This window comes from Notamacropus eugenii, chromosome 3 (assembly GCF_028372415.1).
Source record: "Notamacropus eugenii isolate mMacEug1 chromosome 3, mMacEug1.pri_v2, whole genome shotgun sequence".
NCBI classification, from domain to species: domain Eukaryota; kingdom Metazoa; phylum Chordata; class Mammalia; order Diprotodontia; family Macropodidae; genus Notamacropus; species Notamacropus eugenii.
Window position 1 is genome coordinate 178,037,335 of NC_092874.1, and position 25,122 is coordinate 178,062,456.

Below are 25,122 nucleotides of genomic sequence, written 5' to 3' on the forward strand. Positions count from 1 at the left end.
TAGATGAAAAGTCACCTTGGCACACTCATTGTGCCCGTGGGCATCTCTGTGCTCGTCTGCCCAGCCAGCTGGCCCTACGCTCTAACTTTCCATGATGTCTGTTCAGCTGGGGAGCTCACAACCCCAAAGACCTCACTGTTCTCCATGGCAACGGCAGGTAGATGGATTGGCAAGGGGGAGATGTTGGAAAGAAGGAGGCCATTTAGGGAATAGGAGAAAATGATGGAACAAATTAGAGTAGTGGGATGGGGAAGGGAGGGGAGGGGTTTGAGAAATAATAGAAGAACCATCAAGGCTTGATGACTGACCGTAACTGGGTAGGGAATAAAAGAGAGGAGTAAAAGGGCCCCAGCATTATGACCTACTTATAGTACTAATCCTCTGGTTTAACAACAACACTAAAGTTTAATAGCTTATTTAATACTCTAAAACAACACTAAGACTTTTGGAATACCCTGAATTAAAAAGCAGACAGGCATGGAAGAGGTAAAAGAATATACTTACTCAGGCAGATGTCTGGAGAAAGGGAGCAGACAACAGTTCTAGCCTAGAATGGTGTAGCTATCCATGACCTTTACTAAACCACTGGTTCACATATTTAGGTTTGGAAGGGAACTTCTAATTAATCTCATACAAATCCTTTATTGTAAAGATGAAGAATTTATTAATAATATTAATAATTAGCACATATGTAATAGGGGAGCTAAGTAGCACTATGGTAAAGCACTGCACTTGGAATCACAAAGACTCATCTTCCTGAGTTCAAATCCAGCCTCCTCTAGGTGATCCCAAGTCATTTAACTCTATTTTCCTCAGATTCCTCATCTGAAAAATGAGTAGAAGAAGGAAAAGAGCAAACCATTCCAGTATCTTTGCCAAGAAAACCTCAAATGGAATCGTGAAGAGCTGGACACGACTGGACATAGTGCCTACAACGTGCCAGGCATCTTACAAATATTTTCTTATTTGATCCTGACAACAATTCTGAGAAGTAGGTGTTATGATGATGCCCATTTTACAGTTGAGGAAACTGAGGCAGTTGGAGGTTAAGTGATTTGCCCAAAGTCTCAAAGCTAGTGAGTGTCAAAGGATAGTTCAAATCATTCATGTCTTCTAACTCCAAGCCCAGGGTTCTATCCACCGTGCCACCCAGCTGCCAGTGACTTGAGGCTCAGCTTATACCACTAGCTCCCTCCTTTCCTTGAGTATGGGTGTACTCATAAATGTTAAAAGATCTAGAGGAAGGCCTTTGGTACACTGAGTAGACCCTCCATGGATGACTTAAGGGAAGATATAGACAAGAAAAACACTGGACAAGAAGTTGTGGACAGAGAGAATCCACTGACGAAATTCTTAGTAATAACAGTTAGAGTTTATACAGCTATTTAAGATTTGCAAAGCACTTTACAAACATTATATGTAGCAGGCACTGAGGCCAACTCAGTGATTATTGCCTTGCCTGGAACTGCCATATTATTTAAAAATCTCAGCCATACTACTCCCTCATGACTCCAAACAGATCTAAAAGGTACTAAGCTCTATGTGTAAAAGATGCCTTGCAAAGACAGTGGCCAGAGAATCAAAGAATCTGAGATTTGGAATGTGCCTAATAGGTCATTTTGTTCTACCTAGACCTAAATGAGAATCCCCCACTACATTGTGGTCTCTGTCATGTGATCTTTGATTGAAAACCTCTACTGTGGGAAGGACCCACTACACCTTTGAGGGAAGTCCATTCTATCTATTTTGGGGTTCAAAAAATCAAATTCAAACTTTAGCTGTGTCAATTAACTTCTCTTAGAAAACTTCTGGATCTGAATAATAGGGAGAATATTCCTCAGAAGTTTTCAAAAGGAAGGTAGAAGGAAGTTTTAAGTAATTTATTTTTATTAGCACAGTGCCTGGCAAATAGGAAGTATTTAATAAATGGTTATTGATTTGAAAAAAAAATCAAGTTTACAAGTATAAGATGGAGAGAAATGTTTAGACAAGAGTCTGTTCAAATCAACAGACCACAAGCTCAGGAGGAGTAAGTCATATGATGTGACTGCCAGAAAAATGAATTAGATCTTAGGTCTTTATGAGGGGGCACAGTATCCAGAAATAAGGAGGTGGTAAGCCCTATGTGTACTCTGTCCTGGTCAGGTCACATCAGGAGTATTAGGTTCAGTTCAGGGCAACACAGCCTAGGAAAGACCTTGTTAAGCTGGAAAGCATCTGGAAGACAGGCAACCAGAATAGTCAAAGGCTTAGGATCACTTCTTACAAGGCTCCATTGAAGGTCCTGGGAATGTTTAGCTTAGAGAAGACTAAGGTGAGTCTTCACAAAGGCTATTTTCAAGTATTTGAAAAGCTTTTTTTTTTCAATGTCATCTCATTGTTTTTAAAAAATAATTTTCATTTTTAACTTATGAAATAAAATAAACATTTTTATAACATAACAGAATAAAAAAAGATGATGCACATGACACGGCAACTCTATTATGTATAATTTGCTATTCCTTTTCAATATATAATAAATTTATCAAGTAAATTTTTTTCTTCCCCTTTTTCTCCTCCCCCCTTGCCCCAATCTCCTGGCTACCATTAGACACAAATATGTATGTATATGTAAAATCTTTCTACAGAGAAATTAAATTTGTTCCTTTTGACCCCAGGAAGCAACACCAGGAATAACATGTATAAATTGCAAAGAAACCAGTTTAAGCTTGATCTATTAGATCTAATCTAAGAATTAGAGCTGTCCTGATAGGATAATGGGTAGCCTCAGGACATTTTTTCACTCAAAGGCTAGATTTACCATTAGTTGGGTATATTATAGTGGGAATTATTTCTAAGTCAGAACAGACAATCATTGAGATCCCTTATAATTCTAAAATTCTAAGTTTCTACGAAATGGATGAAGACATATTGCCCAAGTGGTGTCAATTCAGTTGGATGGCCATGGCTATCATCATGGGCAGACGTTGTTGATTAATTAAAGGAGAAAAGTAGAGTAGATTGTATTTGTGAAATTGTGCAGAGCTTCCAAAAAATCCCAAAATGCTCCGTGACATAAAAACTTATTTTCTTAATACCAATATTCTCTTGGTATTGCTACAGGACTAAGAATCATAAAATACCATGATCTATAAAGAATCAGAATTATAGGCAGCCCAAGGGGTAACAGAGGGGTTGGACATAAACAGATAACAATATACAGGGTGTCCCAGAAGTCTTCCTGTCATTATAAGGACCTTAAAACACCCTCTATTACTAATGTGACTTGTGTGGAAGTAAAAGACATAAGTAGAATAAAAAATATAATCAAGACATCATATAAACAGAAGAGAAAGTGGGCCAGTCACATCCTCAAAAGTGATTGTTAACTTAGCACCACTACATCAGAAACGTTAAAAGACTTAGATGAAGGCCTTGGTACACTGAATAGACCTTCCATGCATGATCTATGGGAAGATATGGACAAAAAAAAAAACCAAGACAAGAAGATGTAGATGGTTTGTGATCTCCACTGGCAGAGAGTATACATAAATGAAATTACTACCAATAATAATGAGCATTCATATAGCTATTTAAGATTTGCAAAACACTTTACAAATATTATTTTATTCTCACAACAACGCTGGAGAGCAGGTGCTATTATTATCCCCCTTTGAGAGATGAGGAAACTGAGGCAGAGGTCAAGTGACTTGTCAAGGGTCATATATCTAGTACTATCTGTGGCCACATCTGAACTCTAGTCTGCCTGACTGAGTCCAGGGCTGGCTGTATCTTCCACTGAGCAGTCTAATGCATCAAAACATAAAGTTATCTTAGATAATGAACGAAGGCCCCAGTGAATTGCTGGGTGTGACTTCAGATTTACAATGACCTATTACCTTTATTTCTCTCTCTCTTCTCTCTCTCTGTCTCTGTGTCTCTCTGTCTCTGTGTGTGTGTGTGTGTGTCTCTCTCTGTGTCTCTCTGTCTCTTTCTGTCTCTCTCTCTGTCTCTGTGTGTATGTCTCTCTCTATGTCTCTCTCTCTGTCTTTCTCTGTCTCTCTGTCTGTGTCTCTCTCTCTCTATCTCTGTCTCTGTGTGTGTCTGTCTCTGTCTCTTTCTGTCTCTCTGTCTCTGTCTCTGTGTGTGTCTGTGTGTGTGTGTATGTGTCTCTCTCTCTGTCTCTGTCTCTTTCTGCCTCTGTCTCTGCCTCTGTCTCTGTCTCTGTCTCTCTCTCTGTCTCTGTGTGTGTATCTGTGTGTGTGTGTGTGTGTGTGTGTGTGTGTGTGTGTGTGTGTGTCTCTCCCTCTCTCCTTCTCTCTCTCTCCTTCATGCTTGGTCTTTCTCTGACTCCCCCTCTCTTCACAAACCTCAGCAGTATACAATATGGAATCTGAGTGTCCTTTATAACATATGCAGTACCTAAAAGTTTGTTCCATACTTAACTATTAATGCTGCCCTAGGGTCCACAGAATATTTAAAGGAAGCTTTCTAGTATCAGGTATACTTATAATAGGAGCAAGCATTGGAGGACAGGGCTAAGACTTGAATGGGATGAGAAATCATGGAAAGATTGCAATTTGTAGTACAGGAAGAAGTTCCTCTATCAGTGACTTCATTAGAGCCATTGCTACACTGAAGTTCTTAATTTTAAAAGCGGGTGTGCTCAATATTTTCCAATTCCCTCTATAAGAAGCCCTCTTTGCCCAAGAAACTATTCCTTTGATGTTTGTTTTTGTTATTCAGTTGTTTCAATTGTGTCTGACTCTTTGTGACTCCAGTTGGGGCTTTCTTGGCAAAGGTACTGTAGTGATTTGCCATTTCCTTCTTCAGCTCATTTGACAGATGAGGAAATTGAGGCAAACAGGATTAAGTGACTTGTCCAGGGTCACACAGCTAGTAAGTGTCTAGTCTGGATTTGAACTCTGGTCTTCCTGACTCCAGGCTAGTGTGCTACCTAGCTGCTCCCCCCTTTCACATAGCTCTTAACAATGTTTCCCCTTCTGGTCCTGTGACCTTTAAATGGAAAAGAATTCCAACACTGACCTATGAGAACAGCTTCATCCTTTGTCCCTAGAAACTGTTATATAAATTTTAACTATATCAAATTGTTCTAGGGCAAAGGTAGTTTTACTGATAAGGATTTCACTCTCTCTTCCATTTCTGTGAATTATTTTTCCCAAAGGATTACCTTTGGCCTATCTTATACTTAATGCAATTTAGGTTTCACAAGAGTGGGAGGTCAATAATTCTTTAAATAGCAATAATAACTTAATTTACGTAACATTTCAAGGCTTGCAAAGCTCTTTACATGTCATATCATTTAACCACCAATTTTAAAAAATTCTCTATGATAGATGATCATTTAGTGCCTTAAGACAATACAGTCAGCTTGTCATTTTCAGTCACACCCAAATCTTTCTAATCCCATTTGGGGTTTTCTTGGCAAACATACTGAAATGGTCTACCATTTCCCTCTCCAGCTCATTTGACAGATGAAGAAACTAAGGTAAAACAGGGTTAAGTGACTTGCCCAGAGTCACACAGTTAGTAAGCATCTGAGAGTCAGATTGAGATGAGTCTTCCTGGCACTCTGTGCACTCTCCACAACACTACCTAGACATTCCAGTGAAACCTAGAGACTCTTTTTCAAAATAACATTTCCAAGCCCAGTGCTCTATCTACTGGGTCCCTGGGAATAGAGGTGGGGAAGAGGGAATGTTGGGAGGAGATGTAAACATAAACAGCTTGAATGACTGATGAGTCCATTATAGAATTATATAATTTATATAATTTCAGAGATAGGACTTCAAGGTTCATCTATATTAAACAATGGCTGGAAAAAAAAAAGATGCCCTCCCCAACATGGCAAGTGGTCATTTAGACCCTTTCCGCTTTCAGATCACACCAACTGCTAGTTAGCTCTGCTTTACATTAAGCCTAAATTTGACTTTGGCAACTTCCACAGAGTACTTTTAGTTTTGCCCTCTAAGGCTAAATTCACAACTCATCCTTCCAATGGTTGCCAAAAGAATGTCACAAAAACAGCTTATCCAACCACTCCACATCCTATATCAAAAATCAGTTGCCTTCAGCCTGGGGTTAAAACCCTCTCTTTAATGGCACCTATCAACCTTCCAGTCTTATTCATATGACTCCCTTAATGGACTTTCATGTGTTTATCAAGGGCGTTCATGATACACATAAAAGTTAAGAACTTCTCTCTTAGAAGCTACTTCCCAGACTTATCTCTGTGTCAGTTCATGTATAGGAGGGAAGAGGAAGGAGGAAGCTGAAAAAAGCATTCACTTTCTAATCCTGTGATGCACTAGTTTGCATTTCCACTACCCTCTAAACAGGAAAAACATTCCCTATCTAATCCCTCCAAGATTTCTCCTGAGCTTCAGATTATTCCCAGTAGATCTTGTGATATCTTCAATCCTCTACTGGAAATCTTTCAAAGAAGTTCCACCCTGACCCCTGATCCACATCCCTTTGACCTACTTACAACAGTTCACATTTATAAAGAACTTTGAAGCTTACTTAATTCCTGACAACTTCCTGTTAGGTATGTAATAAGAATATGATTATCCCCATTTTAAAGATAAGAAAACTGAGGCTCAGATACAGGGTGTCCCTTAGAGAAGGTAGCTGATTTACTCATATTCACATACATTCAAAATCCTGGGATCTGTCTCCTATATCATAATTGGCTGACACATACATAGTCAGTAGTGGGTTAAGACTGATTTTATTATTTGGTATGGTCAAATGAACCCTAGCATCTGGGCCTATTCCTATTAGCAACTATATAATAGTCATTTTTTTTTCCCTGGAACCTGCGGGCATCCCACCATCTTTTTCCAAAGGCCAAAAATAGATATCCTGTCACCTCCTTCCCTTTACTGTCTGCTTCCTGCTTAAGAGATGGATCCCTTTTCTCAGCTCACTTTCAAGAGCAGAGGAAGACCAATAAACAATGGCCCCAACAAGTAATCCACACCTCTGGGATTCCCTCTTCAGATTACCCAAATTCCTTTTAATGACTCAGTACTCAGGAGCCCTAGGGCTCCACCCAAGCAGAATCCTACCTTTACAATAACAAAATGCCTTAATTATAGGATAACAATAAGAGGCATCATTTCCCCTAAGGGTTAAGGAGTCCTCAATATAAATATAACCAAGCTTGATGAAGAGAGGCGCCAAATGGAAGGGGAAGCAAAGGTACAGTCTACACGACCTGGGAAGAGCCTCTAGGTCTCTGTTTCTAGCTCTAGCAATTTATGATTCATTGTCACCAGGAAATATTCATTCTGAAGTGAACCAAGAACAAGTGGTTCTTTCTGATATTCATAGGCCCTGGAAGAAGGATGTTTGGTTGATTTTTCTGCTTACAAGCTGAGAGGCTGGTCATTTCCCCCAAACTTGTGAGGTCTAAATGCACTCTGGAACCTGAGGGGTAACAACACAAAAGATAGTGTTGGGCCAGGACACCAAACATCATGATGCTAATTCACCTTCGCTGTCTCCCTAAGGAGAGTTTAAAATGTGATAATGAGCCAGAAAAATGCCTTACAATTAGTCTTTTTTTTTTTTTTGAGGCAGCTGGGATGAAGTGGTTTACCAAGGGTCACACAGATAATGTCAGAAGCCAGATTTGAAGTCAGACCCTCCTGATTTCAGGGCTGTTGTTCTACCCACTGTGAGACCTAGCTGCCTTTCTCATAATGTCGTGAGGAGAAGCCTGTGATGCTTCCTGCTTGACTACTGAGTATGCCATCCATCAGCCTTTTTTAGTTAGATAAGTTGTGTCCTGTGGGACCTAATTATTCATGGATATAAACTTAGTCAATAAGCATTCAATAAGCACTTTTGGCAGTCTGTTGAGACTCATGAACCCCTTTTTTGAATAATGTTTTTAAATGTTTAAAATACACAGGATTACAAAGGAGATCAATCATATTGAAATGTCACTGTCAAAGTTGTTTTTTAAACACAAGTTAATAGATTCCCCAGTTAAGAACCCTCATGATGTGCCAGGTACTGTGCCAAAAGCTGGAGTACAAAGAAAGGCAAAAATATGGTCCCTGCCCTCAAGGAGCTCACATGCTAATGGAAAGAACACACAACCAACTGTGTGGATAGAAAATATCAAAGGGTTGATAGAAACTTATCTCAGAGTGAATAGGGAAGAGTAGAAGGGGAAGGACCTAAAAAGATGTCCTACAGAAAGTGAGATATGAAACCTTAAGGTAGAGGAAAAGAGGGAGAACATTCTAAGCAGACTCCTGCCCTGTACCTTTGCATTCTGGGGTTCCCAGGAGCCCTAGACTGCAACATGAGTACAAGGGTAAGGATAGAAAAGAGGTCAGCAACAAGAAAAATTTATATTGCTATTATAGTATTAATAATACAGTATTATAGTGACAAAAAGCTTAAGGAGGTATATATGGATAGAGCGAACTTCAGAGGATGAGAGATTTCATAATGAGGGCAATCAAGAATATCTAGAAATGGTAAAAAAAAAAAAAAAAAGCAAGGAGGAGACAGATCCCTCTTCTTGGCCCAGGGTATTGTGGGCACAAGAAAAGGAAGTATGCCCAGAGGATGGATTGTGCTCTGGAAAGAGTCAAGTTTCTGTAAGCACAAGAAGATGGAAAAAGTAAGAGAGGAAGAGATCTAAGAGCAGTAGGCACTTAAGGAACAAATGTTGAACTAAATTGTAAATGATACAATTACTGTTCAAACACCCTTTCATTCTTTAAGAAAAATTCTGGTACCTCGGTGTTGGGTTTTTTATGTTGAACTAAATTGTAAATGATACAATTACTGTTCAAACACCCTTTCATTCTTTAAGAAAAATTCTGGTACCTCGGTGTTGGGTTTTTTATGCCAAAGACCCAATTTATCCCCCTTACAAGAATTAAAAAAAAAAATTCAAGCAAAACTAGGTGACAACATGTACAACATTAAGCCTCCATGGATCCTTCCACCCTCCCAGGACGTCCTCTGGAATCAACAGTATTCACAGCATTTAATCTGAGCTAGGCTTTGGGGTGGGGAACCAATGGCCTCAAGGCTGCATGTGGCCTCTAGGTCCTCAAGTATAGCACTCTGACTAAATCCAAACTTCATAGAACAAATCTCCTTAATAAAAGGATCTTGTAAAACTTGGACTCAGTCAAAAGGCTATACTCAAGGACCTAGAAGGTCATATGTGGCCTGGAGGCTGATCTATAGGTCTCATGTGAATGGCTGTGAGACCAGGATAGAAAAACAAGATTAACTGGGTTGGCACTGTGGGTAGAGTGGATAGTTTCCAGACCTAGAGTCATCTTCCTGAGTTCAACTCTGGCCTTGGTCACTTACTAGCTATGTAAACCTGGGCACATCACTTAACCTTGTTGGCCTCAATTTCCTCATCTGTAAAATCAGTTGAAGAACGAAACAGCAAACCACTTCAGTATCTTTGCCAAGAAATTCCCAAATGGGTTCACAGAGTCAGAAATGACTGAAAAATGACTCAACAACAACATATATAGGGAAGGGGAAGGAAATAAGCCTTTCTACAGTGCCTACTATGTGCCAGTACTTACTGTGCTAAGTACTTTCCAATTACTATCTCATTTGATCCTCTCAACACTAGGAGGGAGGTGCTATTATTAACCCTATTTTACAGTTGAGAAAACTAAGACAAACATAGATCTGGTGACTTGCCCAAGATCACACAACAAAAAAATGTCTGAAGCTGGATTTGAACTCATCTTCCTGATGCTATGCCCAGTGCTCTATCTACTGAACCACTTAGCTGCCAGAGTGACTTTATATATGGTCATGGTGATTCTGCATTCTTTACTGTGTATCAGTTCAAAGAAGTCTTCCCATGTTTCTCTGAATTCCTAAAATTCATTATTTCTTACAGTGCAATAATATTCAATTACACTTACAGATTATAATTTGTTCAGTCATTCCCCAATCTGTAAACATCAGCTTGCCAGGTTTTTTGGTAACACAAAAAGTGCTGCTGTAAATATCTGGTTAGATATGGAATCCTTTGTCTGTCTGTGCCCTCCTTGGGGTGCATGCTTGAGAGTGGGGTTACTGGGCTAAAAGGGTATGAACAGTTTCCTGACTTTTCATATATACTATGTTATCTTCAAGAACAGTCAGACCAATTCATAGCTTCACCAGCAATGTGATACAGTGCCTGGTTTTCTGAAGCCCTTCTTCCTACTCAGTCACTCCTTAATTCAGTCATCAGTGATCCAATTAAACCAACTTCAGCAACAGCAATTGTTTCAGTCCTGTTATACAGACCTGCTGCTTCCTGGGTCATGTTGTATATGCCTCTGGCCAAATCCTAGTCATCATCTGTTGTGTTTTTTTTCTTCAAAGGTCTTTCTTCTAATGAACAGCTACTCCCTGACCCTGTTAAGTTTTTCAGATCAGATTACCAGTAACTACAGATTTTCAGAGGTAAACAAGACGCTTAGAAGTCATCTCATCCAACTGCTGGATTCTTGAAGCATGAATTTTCTTGCCAGCATTCCTGATAAGGGATCATTCAACCTCTGTCTGAAAATCACCAGGGATGGAGAAATTCACTACTTTTCAAAGCAATCATTCCACTTTGAGTCAACTGATTATAAAGAAAGTCTTCCCTGTGTTGAACCAAAATTTGCCTCCATGCAATTTTCACCTTTTGGTCTTAGTTCTGCCCTTTGGGGCCAAGAAGAACCACAGAATTATAGATTTAGAACTGGAAGCGGCCTTGGAGGCCACTGAGTATATGCCTTAATTTTATAGATGAGGAAACTAAGGCAAGGGGAAGTTAAGTGTCATGTCCAATTTGGACATGTCTTCTTCACTATAATTCTTCTGTAATGTAACAGCATTCAATTATTTGAAGACAATACCAATTTATTCATCTTGAGTCCCCCTTACCATACTTGTCATCCTCCAACGGAACTTGACATAATATTCCAGATGCAATCCTAACACAAAATAAGACTATTAACTTGTACTGAATCTGTGATTTCAAGGGTGTAAGGAAATTATTGTGAGGAAACTCTGAACCAATGTAGGTTACTCTCCAATTCAATTTTAGAGACTCACCTAGGCAGTGCTTCTTAAACTATGGGTCACAGCCACATGAGTCAGGAAAAATATGGCAACAGTAAAAGGTTTCTGAACATGCAACAACCAAAAATTAAATCAAAATCAAACCATAATGAATTAGAGGCGCTTCTGGCAGCACTTGCCTGTGCTACATCTTGCAGCTTCATTGCAGAATGCCCTCCAGCCATGCAACACCAGTGAATGCTGCAGACACCAAAAAGGGGTCCCTAGTGGAAAAAGTTTAAGAAGCCCAGGCCTAGAGCACTAAGAGATTAAGTGATTTACATGGAGTCTCTTAAGTAGTATGTGTCAAAAGCAGGACTTGCAAGCAAGTCCTTCAAATGCTGAATCTAATTCTATCTAGCAAGGCATGATGCCCTCTTAAAAAAAAAAGCCAAGGATTTTTAATTAAATTAATTATTATTTATTAATTAAATGTGTTGTTAAATTAATAACTTTAATAAAATACATTACAGTATATAATAAATATATTAACTAGATTAAACATTATTTCTATTTAGAAACAAAAATACATATTTTTAATTAAAATAATTTAGAAATAAATTTATTAATATAAAGCCAATGATTGCAACTAGTTTCTTCATAAGTGCCTAAGCAAACTACTTCATTAAGTTATCATAAAGAAAAGATTACTAAATGTATTTATATTGGACATTGTGATCAATGTAAATTCATTAGTAACCAAACAGTTACTAATGGATTAATCAACCCCTAGAATTAATTCCTGTCCCTAGAAGTTCATAAGGGTGGGAAAGTACCCAGTTCTGACTTCTTTACAAATGACATATACAGAAATCTATAAGGTGGGGTTAAAAGCCTATATAGAAAACCTATGTATGTGATAATTTTCTTTTGATTTAGAATTCATTTTTTGGTAGAGTTTTAGAGAAAAGAGGAATTGTATGGGGAAACCCTTTGAGAAACTACACTTTGCATACCTACTTCCTTGGAGAGCTTGAATCCCTTAGTGATCCTGGCAAATTTTATACAGGGACAAAGTCTTTAAGGAGCAAAGGTTAGATGTGTTGAGAATTCTTTTTGCCACCTGCAGCTAAAACTTGGCCAAGAGTTCAAGGGCTAAAAGATCTGTCAAGGGCAGCGAGTCACAGAATAGACAGTAACTTGATGAACTTTGACTGGATTTCTCCTCTGCCTCATCATGTTCTGCCTTGAATCATACTTATTTCTCTACATATACAATCCATTCATTAAACTGCCAACTCTTTGGGAGTAGGGAGAATGCTTTTTTTTTTTGTCTTGGAATGCCAGACAAACTCTGAAACCTCTCCTCCTTCCAGGGTTCCTCTGTTCATTCATATCACCATTAGCTATTCAATCACCTTTTCATTTAAAATAAGCATTTAATGTTTAACATGACTGTACCTGTATAACCTATATCAGATTGCTTGCTATCTTGGGGAGGGGAGAAGGAAGAGAGGGAAGGAAAAAAAATATGGAACTCAAAATCTTATAAAAGTGAATGTCGAAAACTATCTTTACATGTAATTGGAAAAAATAAACTATTATTAAGTGGGACAAAATAAAATAAAATAAGCATCTAACAAATGCTTAATAATCTGGATTGAGCAACAACCACAGTGTGTGAGAGTTTTTTCTGGTAGACTTAGATTTTTGTAATAACACAAGAACTTCTGAAAAAAAAAAAATCCCAATGGTGGACCTCAAGGCAAAATGCCTTCCACACTCAGAGAGAGAAATATGGAAGTCACTCACATAATGTAGCAGATCATGTTTGTGTATGTGTATCTGTTTGTGTATCATGTTCTGATTTGTTATACGGATTCTTTCATTTATCTTAGTCTGACTACATAGCATGACTACAGTGAAAATATACTCAATAGGAAAGTATATGTAGAATCTATACAGAATTGTATGCAGTCGTGGGGAGGGAGGGAGGTAGTGGGGGGTGGGTGGGGAGGGATAAAATCGCAATTGTATGGCAGTGATTGTTAAACATTAAAAAAATAAAAAAATTTAAAAAAAAATAATCTGGATTGAAAGAGACCACTTAATTGTTTTTCAGGAATGTGATTTTTTTCCACAGATCCATCAACTGACAAATATTTGTTGAACCCCTTGCTATCTTTCCGTAAGGCACTATAGGGAATATAAGCAGAGCATAAAATGACAGTCCTTTCTTGAGATCCAAGCTTGTAAATTGGGTCAGGATAGATGCCACTGTTCTGAGAACGGGGACTTCGTGTGGGCTGGAGTAACAAGTAAATTTTGTGAGGAAGTTAAGACTTGAGTTGAGCTTTAAAGAATGCAAAGAATAAACAGAGGGGGGAAATGAGGGCATTTTTCATAGAAGGAAAGAAGGTATTGAATATAGGGGAAAAGAGGGCTTCCCTTGTGGGGAAACAGCATGATGAGTAAAGAAAAACAGGGAAAGGAATTCGCATTGTATTTGTAGCTGGCTATGAGGATACTGGCCTGACTACAGCAAAAGCTTCCCCTTGGGGAACAGTAACAAAGTATTACCTAAAGTGGAACCTGACTAGAGAGGACCCTGAAAGCCAGGATGAGAATTCAGGACTGGTTTCAAATCAACAGATGTCTGTGGAGCAGTCACTGTGTGCAGAAGACTGTGGCTGGTAGTCTGGAAAATACAAAGTTTAGCTAAGTCAAGTTCCCTGCCCTGAAGGAGCTTACAGTCTACTGAGGGATAGGATATAGAGAGGAATAACTATGATGCAAAATAGTAGATGGCACAAGAAGGTGCAAGCCAAGTCTTATGTGAGGTCTGAGTGGGGAAAGGTCATTACCAATATGGGAGAAGACTTCCAAGAAGAGTGTTTGAACATGGTACCATTCGCGGGCAGCTTGGTGGTGCAGCGCCTAACCTGGTACCCTTAGAGTCAGGAGGACCTCAGTTCAAATCCTGTCTCCTTTGCATGAGGGAAACTATGGTTAATGCAACTGGCAAGTCACTGGGGGGAGGGAAAAGTTGGTGCCAAGGAGAACAGCTGGGTGAAATGACGTTTTATAGAAAGTTGAATCTGTTAGCTCTATAAAGAAAAGGGATGAGACCAAAGTCCCATGCTGTTCTTAATCTAAAACCTCTATTATGCAAATTCAGCCTTGGTGGACAGGTAGAGTGCTAATCAAAGAATCGAATTCTCATCCTCAGAAATCATACTGTTGACTACGGCATAGACGTACCCCTCCATGTCACAGACATGTCATACACATATCATAGAAGTATTCTCTTCTCTTCTAGTTTTTAATGCAACTCTTACAAAGATACTGAAAAATGACTGAATGTCCTACATCACACCTGCTCATAATGGACACTGCACTACAAAAGTGAAAGGGCACAGCCAAAGAATCCCAAAATCCTGTGGCTGCACTTAAATACATGGAAGAACCATGGGTGACAGAGTGGGCTGAATTAGTCTTTACAGAATCTTAAACCTAGGAGGGAACCTCAAGAAGTGTTATCGATCCTATTTGCAAAGCTATCTAAGGAAAAAAAAGTTCTACAATTTTGTATACAATGGAAGTTCTACAGTATCCTTTGTTTATCTAATTCCCTAGTTCATCATCTTTTAAGACTGCTGTTTAGTCATTTCAGTCAGGTCCAACTCTCCTGTGATCCCATTTGGGGTTTTCTTGGCAAAGATACTAGAGTGCTTTGCCATTTCCTTCTCCAGCTCATTTAGCAGATGAGGAAGCTGAGGTAAACAGGGTTAAGTGACATACTTGCCCAAGGTCACACAGCTAATAAGCATCTGAGGCTAGATTCCAACTTGGGTCCTCTAGACTGCAAGCTAGGTGCTTCATTCACTGTGCCACACCACCTGCATCTGGGAGCACAGTCTTCCTTACATTCAGCTACTGTAGAAATCTGTTTTGCTTAATTATGCATATTTGTAAGGGGCTTTGTTTTTCTTGCCTTCTTAGTGGACAGAGGAGGAGGGGAAGATATTTAGAACTAAAAATAAAATTAAATTGAATGTTAAAATTTTAGATTACATAAAGTAAAATAAAACATTGAAAGAAATCAGTACTTCATCATAGGCTTGGAGGTATCTGAAAAATAAAACATAAGTACCTTTGACTGGAAGCAGTTAGGTGGCATAGTGAATAGTGCCAGACCTGGAATCAGAAGACTCATGTTCATGAATTCAAGCCAGACCTCAAACCCTTCCTAGTTGTGTGACCCTGGCCAAGTCACTTAATCTCTTTGCCTCAGTTTCCTCATCTACAAAATGAAGTGAAGAAGAAAACTGCAAACCATTCTAGTATCTCTGCCAAGAAAACCTCAAATGGGGTCACAAAGAGTTGAATATATGACTGAAACAACTCAACAACAATAACAACCACCTTTGGTTGGCACACAAGAATCAAACATTAAATCTATAACACACATTTCTCTGAGTCAGGTATCAGTACAAAGGTACTAGGTTATATGTGCCAAAAGATACTGGTGCTTGGCATTATGGCAGAGATGACCTCTGTTCTATATATGAAGGCTGACAACAGTGGAGGCAAAAATCACTTGTCCTGAGTTTTGAAGCAGCAATGATAAGAACATAGGCCTCACTCCTATGCCCTCCATATCCTATCACAGTGCTCTCAGAGAGGCTGCTCCAAATCAATAGTCCTGCTATGTTGATAGTCAGTTTCCAGTTCAAAAAACTTTCTGTGTATCCTGCTTTTCTGGTATTCACAAAGAGGCTGTGATCAGAAACAGGAGTCAGTCAAAAAATATTTATTAATTGCCTCCTAAGTGCCAAGTGGTGTGCTAAGAATGGGCAAAAAGGGGCAAAAAAGGGTCCCTGTTGTCAGTAGCATGGGGTGGTGGAAAGAGCGTTGAATATCGGACTTGAAATCAGAAGACCTGCATTTCAGTCCCAGATTCATAATTTTTTAGATGCATGACTTTCCCAATGGGGATAAATAATACCTACTGTACCTACTTCACAGGGGAGTTGTAAGGCTCCAATGAAATCAGGTTATACAGAAACACTATATAAACTATAAAGCTCTTTAAAAATTGGGCATTGGTTATAAATTATACTTAAATACTTGCCTCCCGAGCCATTGACTGTCCATTTGACTTTTGTCCTGCCACTGGACTTCAATGACTCTGGAAGAGAGAGTAAGACTGATGACTTTGTGCAACTCTACCTCACTTCAATCCAATTCACTTTTGAGTCATCACCCCATGATGTCACTGGTCATCTTTGAAAAAAATGAAGGATGAACAATAACTATACTTCATTACTGAAAGGATCTGTGGTTTTATCAGTTCTTGTAAAACAGAAGACAACCCCCATGACACTTTAGGAGACAGAAGACAGTAATCACTGCTGGAGAAGGAGTTGCTGCCCCAAGAGGCCAATCTGTTGATGAACCTCTCTGAACACGGCTCAGCTGATCTTCAGGACCAGAGAGGCATGCATCTCGTCATCACAGTAGCATGCAAGTGATCCTGAATTACTGAATATATGTATATAAATATATTTACATGGCTTACAAATAATATTAATTTATCATTACTTTGACATATCAAGGAATACTTTGGAGTACTGGCGATCACACCAAGGTGAGTACTCTCTGTAGAGATTCAGAGTAAAATTCATGACTCCTCATCCTGAGCATCTCTTGCTCATGTGTCTTGAAGTCAAGGACTTTGTTGTCTTTTGTATTCCCAGCCCTTAGCCCACTACCCAACACACAGTAGGTCTTTATTTCATCGATTCATTGGCCAATTAATTATTCATTGTTCATTAATTGATGTCCTCCCATATGTCCTCCACAGGGAGTGTCTACCCAATATGCTGGGAGATTTGCTTTGCCAGAGGGTTATTAACTTTGAATTCATACTAATTTTTCTTAATATTTCAATAACTGTTGTTGTTGATTTGTGACTGACTCTATGTGACCTCATTTGGGGTTTTCTTGGCAAAGATACTGGAGTGGTTTGCTGTTTCCTTCTCCAGCTCATTTTACAGATGAGGAAACTGAGGCAAACAGAGTTAAGTGACTTGCCCAGGGTCATGCAGTTAGTGTCTGAGGCCACATTTGAATTCATCCCTTCCTGACTACGGCCCTGTGCTCTATCCATTGCGTCACCTAGCTGTTCTTTAATAACTGTAGTTCAATAAAATCAATCTCCTTTGTAATACCACACCTTTTATTTTATGCATTTAAAAATATTTCTCAAGAAAGAGTCTATAGGCTTCATTGGACTTCCAAAGGGGTCCATGAAACAAACCAAACAAAAAGGTTTAGATAGAAACTCTGCTCTAGACCTTGACATTGCATGGTCGCCAATGGATGACCTGGTAAGCTTCTTTCATACAACATGATGGCCTAGCTCTTTTTCCAGTCCAAAAATATTATATCCCTGATTTCCTTCACGAAACTTCTCTTTCTGGTGATTCTTTGTTGGTAATATGTTTCAATTCTGCATGGTACTTTCCAAAATAATAACAAAAATAATTACTATTATTAGTGATGATGATAAAGGACCACACTATGACCAAAGGAATTCAAATGATAATAGGTATTTCCCTGGATGTTTTAGTAAGGTGAAAACTGTCACAAAGAAAGCTGAACAGAGATGGCTCATTGTCCTTTTGGAGTCTACAACTTGAGGCAGACAGCAATGATGAATCCTGTCAATGTCAAAAGCCTTCATCCATTCAGACACGCAAAGCAACTCCAAATGAGACAATCAATGAATGACTGCTAGAAGGGATAACTGATCCCAGCTTGTCATCAGTGTTACATGTGGGATAAGTCAGGTACCCCAAAGGGCAATGATAGATGACCTGGACCCAGAAGGTAGGACAAAACTCTGTCCCTGCCTTTTGGTTCCCACTCCTATTCACCAACAAACACTCTCATTTTTCCTTCTGCTCTGAAACACAAAGCGGTAAATAACTCTCATCCTTTTCCAGAAGTGGCTTGATTTCAGAGAAAAGCAGGAGAAACCATTGTCGTCTGACTGGTTGTTGAGCTCATAAAGGCCCCGTGGAAATAAATATAATGGGTAAGAGCCAACAGACTCTACAATGCAACTTGGAAGGCTTGGCAATGACCGTGAATTGAGAGAGAGAACATGATCCATGGAATACAGATAGGTTTAGACTGTGAGCCTGTTCATTCCTTCTAATTTCATGACTGATGCTCAGCAATTAAAGAATTAGGACACAAAGAGCCAGGACATACACAGTGTTTATATTGCATGGAAGAATATTAGCCAGAGAAGCGAGATTAATTCCTGAGTAATCATCATTCACAAGAGCCCAAGTGATTCCCAACCACAAGAAGAACTGGATAGGGGGAGCACAAGCTTCCTATTTCAGGTGCAAACAAACTCTCCCCAAACCAAAACCAAAGCAGGTCTCTCCCACAGCTGGTGGGGTTTGTTGACGGCCAGTTTCTGCAGCAGCCTGCATTTCAGGTCCATGCTAAGCAGCCTGGCTGAGGCAGAGAGCCTTTATGTGTGCCAGTCCCAGTTCTGTTTCTGTTAATGATTTTGTTCAGTCTCTTCCCCTGCTAGGCTGGCTTCTTGCCTTCCCCGCGTGCAAAATGGGGCCCCACGTGGAAGTGGCCTACCTTCATCCTAGGGAAGTAGGGATGGCAGTGGGGGGAGGAGACCCTCGAGGGCACAACATAGGGAAGGAAAAAGGGGACTGGACGAAATTGGGTCAGAAAGGTCTCTTACTGCAGAGAGCCGGCTCAGGCTGAGAACAGGGCTTGCTACCAGGGTCATCCAGACCTGGTTAGACCCGTGATCCGCTCTATGCACAGCTCTTTCTGAGGAAGCGCACCTTAAACGAAGCACTTAAATCTCAGTCAATGCAAAGTTCCCAATACCATCCCACTCTACAAGGTTACTTCGAAAAGTCCAGCTCAGTGAAAAATGCCCTGAAAGATTCCATTATCTCCTCTTTTATCTGCATCTCTGAAGGTCCCTACACTCGGAGCTCAGATGCCCAAGACAGCTGAAAGGACATCAATTGTTCCTGGTTGTGGAGGCAGGGCTGGGCAGTGGCCAGGCAGAATCTGGACCCCCGGAAGCATTTTCCTCCCCCAGAAACTGGAATAGGTAAGGAGGCGGACAAACCAGGCAAAGAGGGAGCCAGAAAGAGCAGGTGAAAGCCCTAGAATGGGACTGAGCTGCAGGTCCAAGTCTGATCTTAGCCTCCGAACTTCAGGCTGAAGGGAATGAGGCAGGCAGCCGCCTGGGCAGACCATGCAAAGCCACTGCAGCATGGTGGCTTCCTTCCTCACCAACCTAGAGGTGGGGAGGGGAGGTGGGGGAGAATCGCCGGGTCTGCCTAACTCCACCCCCGAGCTAGTCCCGCCTTCTCCCCATTGCCTAGGGATGTTGTGAGCCGAGAAGCAAACCAAGGCCCGCAACAAGTTGGAAAGAGACGCTCTGCCTACCTTTGCTGAAGGGCATCTCGCCGGAGGGAGGGCGCTAAGTCCCGGGAGGATGCAGAAACGGCCCAGGCTTCCCAGGGCTGACGAAGGCGCCCGCAGTGCTGAGAGGAATGCTTGTGCGCGTCCGGGAGCCTCGGTGTCCGGGAGCCGAGCTCGGACTCCAGGGCCAGTGCGGGGGCCAGTGCGGGAGCCGCACGCCTGCGGAGGTAGCTGCGGGAGGAAGGGAAATGGACATATTTGGTCATCGCCGGCTCGCGTCATTGGCGGGAGAGGCAGGAACTGCTGGGAACCAGGAAACCCTGAGAATCGGGGCGGTTGCCACTTTCGGAAATGGTAACCCTTCCTCTCCCGAGACTAAAGGCAGATCTGGGGAAGAGGTGGAGGGGGGAAGGGGCGGAAACCCCCGAGGAGCTGGGCGCACCGTTTCCATTCATGAGCCCCCTTTACCACTTCTGCACACGCTTCGCAGGTACCCACCCACCCACCTGGGCTAAGGCCCGGGATGCTCCTAGAGCCCAAGGGGGTGCTGCGCAAGGCGCGCGAGGGAAATCAGAGTAAACCTGGAAAAGCCTCTGCCCTGGGCTCGTTTGGGGGTGCCTGCTCAGGGGGCTCTCTGAACGGTTTGACTGCAAAGTCAAGTCTGGTGCAGAAAGGCAGAGGCAGTAGTAACAGCAAGGACCTAGACAGAGGGAGTTAGAGAAAAAGGAAAACGGAGACGTGGAGAATGCCAGCTATTTTTTTTTTAATTTGCCAACCGGGAGGCAATTTAGAGGCTGCAGAAGGCCTTTCTTGCCATCTCTCTTCTCACTCCCAACCTTTTCAGGCTCACGCCTTCCCTCAAATGTACGCTGCATGTATTTTGTAGGTACATAACCCCGTTAAAATCTAAACTCATTGAGGAACAGATTGGGAGTTTTTGTTGGAACTGGTTTTTTGTTTGGGTTTTTGGGGGGGAGTGGAGGGTTGCCTTCATCTCCACAGTGTTTAACACGATGCCTGCCAACATAGTAAGTGCTTAATAAATTCTTGTTGATTTACTGAATTGATTGACTTACTGCTGCAGGGTGATACATGGAAAGATAAGTTGGACCGAGTCAGGAGACTTCATTTCTGGAACCCATCCACCTTTTGGCTAACTGGTGTGACCAGAGTCAAGGCTCAGTGTCAGTTTTTTGAAACTTAAAATCTGATAGGACCACTGCTTTTAAGGCTCTGGATATTCAACTAGCTCCAAATCCACCTAATCGTATAAGAATCTGGCCCACATCTACCCATCTTTCTCAACAGAATATCTCGAGAGACTTTGTTAACCGACTTGCTAAAATGTAGGTAAGCCACAGCTACAGAATCTAGCTTGGTCTGCCAGTTTAGTAACCTTCTCAAGAAAAGAAGTAAGGATAGTTTGCCATGACCTGTTCTTTCTCATAGGATCATGTCTTTTGCACTTAAAGAGAACTTAGAGAGGACAATTAATCTAATCCCCTCATTTTTACCAATGAGGAAAGGGAGCCAGAGGGAGGTTAAGAGGACAGGATACTCTAACTCACAAAGCCAGTGTGTCTGTCAGAAGAGGGGTTAGAATTTAGGACCTCTGATTCCAAACCCATTGTACTTTTTTCACGATATCATGCTTCCTCTTTTCTAGATGTTTGCTCGTTGCTTCTTCATTAAAACATCCTAGAATTTGGCTCAAATCAAAGTTCACTGACTTCTAGTTTCATGTGTAAATTTTTTTAAAAATCCAAGTTGGTTGATGAGTCCCACAAGCATCCAAATTAGTCTTTTTAGAGGGATTCTCCGTCTTCCCCATTAGAATTTTTTCTTTTCTGCATTTTCAGAATTGTTTCTTTTTCTTGGTTTTATTTTAGAGAACTTCCCATATCTTCTAGGCTGACTTCCCCTATATAATTTTACCTTACCTAACCTTTTTTTTAACTTCTCATTTTATTTTATTTTTTTATAGTTTTCAACATTCATTTTTGTAAAATTTTAAGTTCCAAATTTTTCTCCCTCCTTCCCATCCTTCTCCCTTCCCCAAGATGGCAAGCAATCTGATACAGGTTTATACATGTGCAGTCATGGAGACATATTTCCACATTAGGCATGCCTAACCTTTTTTTTTGGTTATTTTTATGTAAATTACCCTTTGATTCTCTAGCTAATTTTTCTTTGCAGGTTCTGTTCAATGCAAAGCAATTTCATAACCAGACTAATTACTATGTATCAAAGCAGGATGACACAAACAGAATATAAAATAACCTCAATTGGGTAACAGCTTTCAAAATACAACAGAAAGGAACTTCTCTTCTTTTCACACCCACAGCAAATTGTGATATTTCATTGGGATGTTCTGGTCAGATACTAAGGATGGTAAACATTTTTTGTTTTCTTAAGAAGTTGATTTCCCAATGAATAAATGGTCAAAGGATATGACCTTTTATCCTTTGATAAAGGATAGTTTCCTTTATCAGGAAGTTTCCTAAGGAAGAAATCTAAAATATCAGCAAATAGAGAAATATAAATTAAAGCAAATCAGTTTCCTTCTTATACCCATCAATTTGACAACGATAACATAAAAAGAAAATAACAAATGTTGGAGGGGTTAAGGGAAAATAGGCAGAGAGATACACTGTCAGTGTATTGGTCTAGCCATTCTGGAATACAATTTGAAATTATGTTCTTCAATAATACAAAACTGTGTATACCTTTTGACAATACAAGGCCTATCCACCAAAAGAAATCAAAGAAAGAGGAAAAGGACGCATGTGCACAAAAAATATTTCTAGAAAATCTTTTTGCAGTGGCAAAGAACAAGAAACAAAAGGGAGGCCCATCAAATGAATGGCTGAACAGATTGCAGTACATTAATGTAATGAAATTACATTAAGCCATAAGACATAATGAAAGGAGTGGTTTCGGAGAAGTCTGGAAGATGTATGTGAAGTGATTGAGTGAAGTGAATAGAAAGAAAACAATTTATACGATAACAACAATGGAAAGAAAAACACCTTTGAAAAACTTAAGACCTCTAATCAATGGAAATGACTGTCCATGATTCCAGAAAACCAATGATAAAGTATGCCACCAACCTCGTGACAGAGAAGTAAAGGATGCAAGGTGCAGAATGAGAAATGTATTTTTGAACATGACCAACGTGGAAATTTATTTTGCTTGCCTATGCATATTTATTACAAGGGGTTTTATTTTTCCCTTCTGTTCTTTTCAATTCGAGGAGTAGGAAAGGAGGGAAGGTGAAGGGGACTCATGGGAAATCAGTGACAAGCAGGGCAGTTTTGAAAGTTACCTATGGAACTGATTATATACTTAAAGGAAAAGCAAACTCTACCTAGAAGTACATAATTTCTTTTACAATCTCTTCCCCTTCTACTGATGTATAGGGGATCACATTTTATTTGTTATTCATTAATTTCAGAATAAAAAATTTAAAATGACTGGAAAAAAAGCTGAAATATTATGGTCATATTGGATACCTCAAATCTAAGCAACAGAGTGTGACCACATGAACTAAATGTGAGTGGGTATTTCTTTTTAAAATTTCAGCAGAGACACATAAAATATTTTCTTTCCTGAATAAAGTCAAATTTAGGCCTAGTTCCAGATTCTATTATCTAAAAATACTGAATGAAAATCTCATGACTGTAGCTATTCTAAATCACAAAGATTTTTTTAAAAAGCATTTTTAGAAAGTATAAAAGAGATCTTGTGAAATTAGAATGATGAAGATGCAGTAAAGCTCCCAGTCCTTAAATTCTATTTATTCAGTTTACCCTAGTTTTTGACTTTTTCATGCTTGCCTCTTAATTAAATTTTTTATTAATATATTTTGTTTTTACATCACTTACATATTCCAACATACCCCTATTCCCCTCCTAGAGAGTGATCTCTTTAACGAAAGAATAAAGACTTTAAAAAGTTGAGCAAAATTAGCCAACACACTGAAAAAAATGTGACATATAAAGTATTCCACACCCACAGTCCCCCACCTTCAGTGACTCTTCATTTTAAGATTTTGGAATTAAACTTTAAAATGGATAATCTCTAAGTTACTTCAAGTGAAAAAAGAAAATGAAGCACTTGAAAGTCCCTCAAGTCGGTGTGAACTTAAAAACCTCATTAGCACATGAGCCGTGATTTAAGGAAAGTCACTTACGATCTCAGTCACCCCAGGAACTCTCTAAAACTATAAATTGCAGAACAATTGTTGACAGGCTTCAAAAGGTCCCCCCCAAATGAAATCTGATATTTTGTTGGATGAGCATGTAAAAGGAATATCTATTTTTTAAAAAGACATTATGTAAGCCAGGTATACTAATTAAGCATGATTTCAGGGATGGTTCCCATCCAATTTTGTTCTGACACATTTACTCAACTTAATTTCAATATATCAAATTCCCAAGTCCCCAAGTAAATAATTCAGTTCTTATGATAATTACATAACAGATAGTCAAAGTAGTACTGTATAAATAAATGCATGAAGAATTTACTACAAAAGCTCTTTCCACTGTGCATATTCAGAGAAACACATAAGCTGTTCATTATTTTATGAACATGGAGATTCAATGAGCCAAAGGGAAAACTCAATCTCTATTCTGTAACCTTTTCTCCTTCCTAAATCCAAATAAAATCTACCCTTTTTTTCCAAAATGAGATTTTTAGTTTTCCACATTTACTAAACCATATATAGTGGTTCTTATCTTTTTGTAATTAAACATTTTGTTTTAAACTTAATGTAAAACATCAATACAACCTACTAAACTTGTTGAGTGACTATTGACATTGAAATTCATTTCAATGTACAGAGCATCATACTAACATTTTTCAGTCACTCTTGCTAGTTCCCCTTCAGGATTCTTTGTCCATTTACTCTCATTCACTTTTATATAGTTAGGTATAAGCTGTATGCCATTCTCCTGGTTCTGCTTTTTTTTCTTCCACTTTGCATTATCTCCCAAGGGTCTTTCCAGCTCATTTTATATGCTTTATTCTTTTTATTCTTAATGATATTAGACAATTCTATTGCAATAATGTACCAGATTTTTTTTTAAACTGTTCATATTGCACAGCAGAGAGAGCATAGAGGATCTTGGATTCAAATCCTTCTTCAGTCCTTACAATTTCTAGACTTTAATTTCTTCATTGGTAAAATGAAGGTGTTTGATGGACTCTATAGGGTTATCCAGCTTTGAATCAATGATCCTACCTAGACTTTTATGTTGATTGAGGGCATTTTTGCAATGATATATGATGCTAATATGAAATTTCCTGAAGGGGTACCTGTTTTGCTTTTGATAACACTGTCTGGGTAAGTGAATTTGTAATTTGAACTAAGTAATTTTGGAAATTCTCTCGGGGGCGGAGCCAAGATGGCGGAGTAGGAAGACGCACATACACATAGCTCCGAACCCACAACCCATAGAACGGCTACAGGGAAGTAACTCACGGCGAGTTCTGCACCCAGAGGCCACGGGGCGTTGAAGCGAGGGAGATTTCTGTTCCAGAGGGACCTGCAAACCTCTCGCGGGGGGTCCTTCACGCTGCGGACTGGGCGCCGGGACTGGG

At 39.7% G+C, this 25,122-nt stretch overlaps 1 protein-coding gene across 2 annotated transcripts in view; it reads right to left on the reverse strand.

Moving 5' to 3' along the window:
• PFKFB3 (6-phosphofructo-2-kinase/fructose-2,6-biphosphatase 3) overlaps window positions 1-19,947 on the reverse strand; it is a 113,920-nt gene extending 93,973 nt beyond the window's left edge. For both annotated transcript variants that reach the window (XM_072653429.1, XM_072653430.1), the window contains exon 1: window positions 19,546-19,947. In XM_072653429.1, coding sequence (XP_072509530.1) covers window positions 19,546-19,561 — 16 coding nt within the window. In that variant the 5' untranslated portion in view covers window positions 19,562-19,947. The remainder of the gene's footprint in view (window positions 1-19,545) is intronic.
• Between the last annotated feature and the right edge of the window lie 5,175 nt (window positions 19,948-25,122).